Source organism: Pygoscelis adeliae, unplaced genomic scaffold, assembly GCF_000699105.1.
Source record: "Pygoscelis adeliae isolate BGI_AS28 unplaced genomic scaffold, ASM69910v1 Scaffold664, whole genome shotgun sequence".
Classification (NCBI taxonomy): Eukaryota; Metazoa; Chordata; class Aves; order Sphenisciformes; family Spheniscidae; genus Pygoscelis; species Pygoscelis adeliae.
Genome location: NW_008824762.1, coordinates 166,632 through 174,926, shown reverse-complemented (window position 1 = coordinate 174,926; position 8,295 = coordinate 166,632). Strand labels below are relative to the sequence as shown.

The window sequence follows — 8,295 nt, the reverse complement described above, 5'->3', positions numbered from 1 at the left end:
GGGGAAGAGTGTGAGGAGTCCTCCCCCTGAGGAGGAAGGAGCAGCAGAGACAACGTGTGGTGAACTGACCGCAACCCCCATTCCCCATCCCCCTGCGCCGCTGTGGGGGAGGAGGTAGCGAAAATCGGGAGTAAAGTTAAGCCCAAGAAGAAGGGAGGGGTGGGCGGAAGGTGTTTTCAAGATTTGGTTTTATTTCTCATTATCTGACTCTGATTTGATTGGTAATAAATTAAACCAAATTTCCCCAAGTCGAGTCTGTTTTGCCCATGACAGTAATTGGTGAGTGATCTCTCCCTGTCCCTATCCTGACCCACAAGGTTTTCATTATATTTTTCTCTCCCCTGTCCAGCTGAGGAAGGGGAGTGATAAAGTGGCTTGATGGGACCCTGACATCCAGCCAGGGTGCACCCACCACAGCTACCCACCACGCTGTAGAAATGGGGAAAGTGTCTATCATTAAAAAGGTTTCATCTGAGCTAATCTTCCTACCTATTTAAATGCAAGCTGTGTGAAGCACATTTAAAAGATAAACCAAAAAGCAAAACCATGCATTTTACAGACTCGAAATAAGATTGTGTCCTCAAAGCACTGTCTTAGCTACAGATCAGCTCAAGTAGCAGTAAGCAAACAGTAGTTTCAAAGGAAAGAATCCATACCATTTCAGTAAACGATATAGATCACACACCTTCTAATAGACCTGCAAATTGGATCTCACTCCCAACAGGGCTGGAGAAACTAAGGCAAAACAAAACTCATACACGAGCAAATGTAACTCACCTACCATTGGCTTAATATCCTACAGGGTTATTCCATGACTCCTAGTTTCCCCAAACTGCGGGCAGTGAAATGGGACAGTCAGCACAAGTTCTACATTTCCCATCAAATTGCATGTCCACATGCATTTGTGACAGCAAGACACTAGCACATGCTTTGGAGTTTCACAGCTACAGATAGTACAGAGAAGAAAACAAAATTGCTAATCAGTGCTGTGACTAGCCAGCAAGAAGATGTGAATTGCACTGGAAGCTGGAATGATGAGAGGTAAATCCAAGTCCTCTTTCCCCATTGGAAGAAAAATACAACCAAACAAACTAAAAAAAAAAACCAAAAAGACTTGGAAGGTATTGATAATATTCCACGTGGCAGCTTGTGAAGGAGGATTAACCGTTACTAAACGGAGAAATGGACTTATGCATTAGGCAATAAGCTTTACAAGAAAGAAACAACCTGTTCAGAAAACATTCAGACTCTTCCCATATGTTACTGAAACCCAGAAAACACCAATGGGTTTTAGCACTATTTTACTTGTATTTACAGCCAAGTTCAGAGAAGACGAGGACAACAGAAGCAGGACCAGATAAGACTTCAGGGTGAAACTTGTCTGCCACAGAATAGCTATTTAACGGGACATGACCCTACACCCTTTCAGTGGTGGTCCCTCATCTGGATCAGGTAGATTGCCACACCTCCTGTGACAGTTTAGGAGCTTTCAGGGTCAGAAGGGATTTTGAGTGAGCAGGAAGATACCTGAGGTTTGCAGAAAATTGACTGCCTCTAGGAAGATTATATTAAGGCCATGTCTAGACCCAGCTAGTTCTTTATATGTATCTTGAGATGTGCACTTTTGCTTCATCCACACTACTTGAATTTCAACTACACCCATTTTCAGTCATGACAGACCACAATCTTGTCCCACATGTCTGATGTGGTCACGCAAACATTGTCCCAGCTGTGTCTTCTATCAACTTACTGTTCTGCCCTGTCACAAATTCCCCTCTGTTGCACCAAATACAAACTATTTATCTTTGCTTTTCATGGCATATTTCCAACCTATCTACCTGTCATGACTCTGGCATTTGCCCTGTCAAAAATGTCAAACTCCTCTGGCCATAGCCTTATATTTTTCAAACAAGCACATTATTGCTTTCTCCCATGTCACTCCTTCATGCCTGTAAGCATTCAATTTCTTCCTCTTTTTAATCTCTACTTCATGATTTTTTGCCGACAAGAAAGCCTAGCCATAATTATGTACCTGGTAGACTGAAACTGCCACCTATGAAGCTGATGAAGACTTTCTGGCATTCCATCACCTGCGCCACTGTGTTTTTTTGCCCTCAGAAACTTAACTGCAAACTCTTTGGAGCAGGGATAGTCTGTATTGTTAGCTGTTCCTCACAGTGGGACCCAGTGTGGTCCAAGAATACTTGGAAGAACCAGTAAGATTGCTTATGTATCAACTGCAAAATGTATTTCAACACTTTACAGGTGACAACAGTGAGTTAGGGACAATGTATCTTCAGATCTCAGTTCTTAAAATGATAAGGTCTCCCATGAGAGAGAGCTTTCTTTTGAGCTGGTAAAACGTATATCAATTAATTCTGGTTTGCAGATGCACGTCACACAGTTCTTCCTGAAAGTATGGCACGGAATGGGTCTTTTTACATTGTTCAACCAGTGGCACCACCTCTTACAAACATCACACCAAAAAGAGGCAAAAACCCCACTGATGCAACTCAGACAGAAAAGAAATCCAGCTGACAGTGAAACTATTCACACTATGTGTGACTTGCAGCAGATTGCCAGTTAAATCTTTTCACTGCTGCTGCATGGACTCGAGTCTGAAGGGCAGTTTAATAAAAGAAATAGCCTCCCCAAAGTGGTACAAGTTCAATTTCAGGCCTGTCAGCCTCAGTGTTCCAGTAAAAATCAAAATCTGTTGAGATAATGTTTCAAACCTTAAGAAATTAGATGTTTTACTTTGATAGAACTACACTGAATTACATGATTGGAAGAGTTGCCTGTGCATTGAGGATATTCTGGAGTTATGCTGTGATCAGGTCTGTGGCTTTCATTCACCTGCTACAAGGTACTCCTGTATGTCAACCACTATCAGCTGAAAGCGATAACATCTCTTGTTCTGCAGGTTTCTTATCAACAGCTTGCATTTGCCCACTGGCTTTGAAACGGTTTCATCGCACATTTCAAGCACATGAATGCATTTCTTCAGCCTAATGTTGCTGTTTATCAGCGTTGCTTGGCCTACAGGGCAGTTGGCTCTACAATCCAGCTGGAACCAAATTAGCTGTTGATAATATGGTTGTAAATAAGCTGAGCAGCTGAATAGCTGTACATCACGTGTGTGCACCTTGATCTGCTGGAAAGTCTTAACACAAGATCTTCCTGAGAATATTTTCAGAGTAGTTTTTACATCAGTGAACCTTAAATAACTGCAGCTATGCATATGCCTTTGAGAGCGCAGATACGAGTTCACAGAAGCAGGAGACTTCACTAGCTCCATGCAAATGTCTATGGGGAAAACTAGTCATGAACCAGTCCTCTGCAGTAATGAGATGGTCTCCTTTGGATGCAAGCCACACTGAGCTGGCACAGACATAGTGAGCCTCAGGCCCTGAGCTAATATGACAGCGCAGATGTAGCCTAGAGGTTAGTGTCCCTAATTGCCTTTGACAGTCAATAGCGACAGACCTCTTCCTTCCCCAAGGAACCTCTCCCTTTTCACCAACCGATTTGGCCATCTAGTTTAGTACCAACCATCAACCAGTGTAAACACTCTGCTATGGCCTCAATCATTGCATGTACTCTGGGTTGGGTTTGGACGTTTTGAAGAGGGATGATGCCTTTTGGAACAAAAATATTGGACAAAAAGTAAACCCTCTTTTCAAAACTATAAACTCAGCATTTTTCTTCCCATCCTTCATCTGGCTTGGCATGATTTCTGCACCAAACCCTTAGCTTCCTTTGCGCTTACAGTGTAGAGTCCCGGTGATGAATCTATGAATAGACCTCTCAACAGCCTCTCCCGTCAGCTGCAGACCCCACACCACAAATGATTTCACCGTTAATTAGCAAACCATTAAAGTCTCCAGAATTACAGTATGGCTGCCAATATTCTCAGCTTCAAACCACTAAGTACCTTTTCTTCTCTTCTGCTTTTTTTGCCTAACAGGGAAAAAAATGCATCTCTCACCAATCTCATCCTATCTGCGGTCTGAGTGCTCATCAAACACCTGTAGTAGTCATAGTTGTATTCCTGGAATTATTATTCTTACTCACTCTTTGTTTCTCTTTATTTCTAGTGATAGAACAGGAAGTTTACCTTCATTTTTCTAACTGTTTTCCCTTTTAGTCAGCTGTATGAACAGGCTTTATTTTGATTTCCTCTTTCTCTCTCTATTTTTTATTAGAATTCCGAGCATGCTGTGCCACTACTGTTTGATGCTTATTTTTTTAAACCTTTAAAACATCTTAATATTCCTTTTGCTGTGGATTTCAGTAGCTGAATGCTTCATGTACTGCCACTGTTTCAGATACGTATCCTTGCTAATAGCAGCAGCCCAAATAATAGTTCAGCAAAATTCCAAAATTATGAACTGTTGAAAACTGGGTTCTTGCAACAGAAACTTTCGGACAATCTAAAAACAAAATTAGGCCATGATGCCAAAATAAAGCCCCAAACACAGATTAAAATCACTCAGCTCATTCAACTAAATGTCTAATGACCAATGTGTCTATGATGTGTATGTAACATAAATGAATTAAAGATTCTCCAAATCAATGTATAATGTGAGAAAAAAATGTGGAAAATGAGTTAATCTGGTTTTGTTTTCTCCAAAATATTTGTCAAGAAACATGCATGTTTGCAAATGGATTCCTGTACGTTCCCAGACCAATTCTTGACCTGTTTGAACCATGTCAGGACATGCTACATCCTATAATACGATATGACCTCTCACAAAGCTCCTCTCTAGTTTATGTGTACCTTGACATACCAGCTATAGTAGAAAACACTGTATGTGTGGGTTTACTTACAGTTATGACAGGTAGCTCCCGTGTAGCCTGTATCATTACAATCGCAGTAAAAGGTGGTCCAGGACTGAGAGCATTTTCCTCCATGTTCACAGTAGTTGGGTAAACATCTAATTGGAGACAGTTTTAGAAAAATGCAATTAATTATAATCATTTCTGTAAAAACAATGTGCTTGAAAAAATAATTATAAAACCGTCTCAACTCCTCATTCAGGCAAGAGTTTCCTAGGGCTGAATCACTGTATAATACCTGAAATAATTACTTATTCCTGTGATCTGTGATTCACTTCAATTACAAGCACTGAAGACAACAACATTTAATGTATCCAGCGAGTAGGTAAAGATCACCCTCAATAAAAACATTCCACTTGTCCTCCACTTGTTAGCAATTAAAGTGTCACAAACTTTCTGAGCACAGAGGAGGACAAGTAACAGGTGAAAATGCTGTTGAAATCTTGTTTCAAAGGAGAATCCCTTGTTCTCTGATTAAACAGGCATCATTGTTATCAAAATTAAGCTGAGTTACATTTGTGGTAACACAAACAGCATGAAAATCTCAGAAGTGAGAGGAAAAATATGCTTCAATTATGAGTTCTGTACTCTCTCTTCTTCCCCTCATTTTAGTTGGTATGACTCTAAAGTATTATTGTGAAGCAAATTATTAAAAGAAGAAATAGGCAAAACAGCATGCAGCTTGGGAAGTGAACAGAAACAAAAGCTGTGGGAGATAAATTCAATCTCCAGGACAAGAAGTGAATGCTGATCTGAACTACACTGGTGTAAACGCAGGCAATGCAATGGAGATACACCAGCCTAAATGGAAACAGAGATTTGTTTGCCTTTTCCTTCCTTCCTTCCCGCCCCCCGCCCCCCCCATTAGATAATATCTTTTACACTCTATGTTTGACTTTTGATAAATGAGTAACTTGTTTATACCACTGATTCAATTGTGATGGGTGGGTGGATAGAAAACAGGCAAGCAATTTATCTCTTACACACCAGCACTCCATTAGGGTTTGCTTTGCTGTAAAGTGAGTTTCAAAACCCTTTTTATGGCCCAGATCTTTCAGTGGTGTTAGTGGTGAAGTCACTGACGCTACCTACATTTCTACTAGCTGAAGACATGATTTTATTGTAGTTCATCTCATCCTCAGGAAACGCTTTTGCATTTAAGCGTGCATATTGCCTTCAACTGCGGCTTTCAGTCTGTTTCTTCTAGAATCCTTACAACTAAAACACATTTCATGCATGCAAGCAGAAAACCTGTATGTCACTAACAGCCATTGTCTTTCACCAGCCGCCCGAGCCCCACCAGCCAAGCATTCATCAACTTACTTGAGTCCAAGGCTGTTTAGAGCTGCCAAACATTGACAACCCAAAGAAACCTGTTTATGCGCATAGAGGCCTATCAGACTAACCTCTCGTCCTCAGTATGCTTGTATGCAAGTACGTGCATACATACATATACTCGTCTGTGTGAGTCTGAGATTTGTTCTAGAACTCAGGTTTACTTGATCAGTATTTATACCATCATACATAAAATTATAAAGATCATATAAAAATTAATATGAAAGATTAATTAATTTTTATTAATGCTTACGCAATTATTATAGTAATTATTTATTATTCAAATACTAGAGACATAAGGTATTCAAGAAGAAAGTATGTTATTTATAACTATCTGTAACATCTTTTAAAACAATTATAAGATATATTGGTCTTATAAAAATTGTTGTTATGGCTTCTATTAATCATTGGGCTCAAACACAAAATGAGGAAAGAGAACGGGAAACACATGCCTGGTTTTCCAGCTCACAAGGAAGCTTTTTTCAGTGCTGTGGAGAAAACCTTGTTTCTAAAACAAGAGGGGGCGGCCAAAACTGTTGGTTTTGCCCCATCCTTACAAGGCAGGGAGTCTGAGAAGGGATTAGATTTTGGCTTTTAATGGTATGCTGGGAAATCGTCTAACAGAGCCTAACACCCTGCTGGTACAGTGACAGCCCAGTCAGCCCCTCTGCCATTACATCTACTCTTGGCAACGGTGAAGAGAGATTTAGGGGCTTTGGGTCGATGCTGAAGAAAACCAGAGCAGCCTACAGGATGGCAGAAACAGGACTGGCTGGTGCGTGATCTGCACCTGGCTAGCTCTGCAGGACCGTGTGAGCTCCCTTGAACCAGCAACTCCCCAATAGCTTCGTCCCAGAGGCTGCAGGAGAAGCACAGTGGTTCAACAGCTCTGTGGTGATATATATGAATTTTGCCTGTAAGAGCAGATTTGCTCATATTTGGGCTTTGGTCATGCCTGCCCTTGCCCTCAGCATATTGCCTTTACTTCTACCTGCTATCTGGTGATAAAAATTCATTTATGTCACCTGCATAACAGCAGTAGTTACATTCACATCACAGGGGTGCTGGCGACAAGAAACATCTGATGTTAATAAAGCTCTCTGGTGAGGTAAAAAGAACAGTACTGTGTTATTATCATAATTTACATCATCAGTGTAATGGACAAATATGCTTTCTGCCTATTTTAAGCTACCTTTTATTAATTAACCCAATGCAGTAGAGCTAATTACTAGTCATTTGTGGTTTGCCAAAGGCCCGTATCAGAGGCTTAAGCATGTTTATTCCCTTAAAACAGTTTCCTTTTAAAGGCTTTACTTGTCTTACAAATGCAGACACTTTTTATTCCCCCAACAATGCACGAAACGCAAGTCGAACTAGCCATGTAAGCTTTTAATGATATTCATAAATTCAGAATTAAACCTTTTTTATTCCTTAGTCTATTTGCTTTAATTAGCACCAACTGCATCGATCTTGTTTTTGGTCAGATAACTAACCCTTCTAAGAGCTTATGAAACAAATTTCTTTGCAACTGTAATAATTACCATAATCCCACTCTAGCTGAGCAGTTGTGTTTTCTTTAGAAGCAAAATTTATCCTCATTGTCAAAGAACTCAAAATTAAGAAATCCCTATGATTAAAATTAATCAAGGCATGGATAAATCACAGGTTGTTCCATTTGCTAACTGTCCCGGATCCTCATGTTGAAGGACTTAAACACATATTAATTTAAAATATAAATTAATATTTTCACTCTAAGAGAATCAAGCAATTTTAGCAAAAAATGCTAAATGCTAACAAATGCTTTGTTTCATAGACAAAAACTTGCAGCAGGCAGCCCCTGATCTATTTGCACCTGAAAAGAACAAACAGATCAACTCAATTTTTGTGAGTATCATAAATAGGACACTTTGAAATTTAATGATTTGCCTAAGAGAGTTTGTGACAGACCAGGGACTCTGATCTCTCTACCCTGGACTTCAGGAGAGCAGACTTTGGCCTCTTCAGGGATCTGCTTGGTAGAGTGCCATGGGACAAAGCCCTGGAGGGAAGAGGGGTCCAAGAAAGCTGGGTAATATTCAAGCATCACCTCCTTCAAGGTCAGGAGTGATGCATCCCAACAAA

The 8,295-nt window shown here is 40.3% G+C and overlaps 1 protein-coding gene across 1 annotated transcript in view; it reads right to left on the bottom strand.

Annotated features, from left to right (window-relative positions):
- Positions 1-8,295, bottom strand: part of CNTNAP5 (contactin associated protein-like 5) — a gene marked incomplete at its 5' end in the record, with an annotated part of 228,899 nt that overhangs the window by 112,787 nt on the left and 107,817 nt on the right. Inside the window, one exon of the mRNA XM_009323543.1 lies at positions 4,831-4,937. Within this exon, the coding sequence (XP_009321818.1) occupies positions 4,831-4,937 (107 nt within the window). The remainder of the gene's footprint in view (positions 1-4,830; positions 4,938-8,295) is intronic.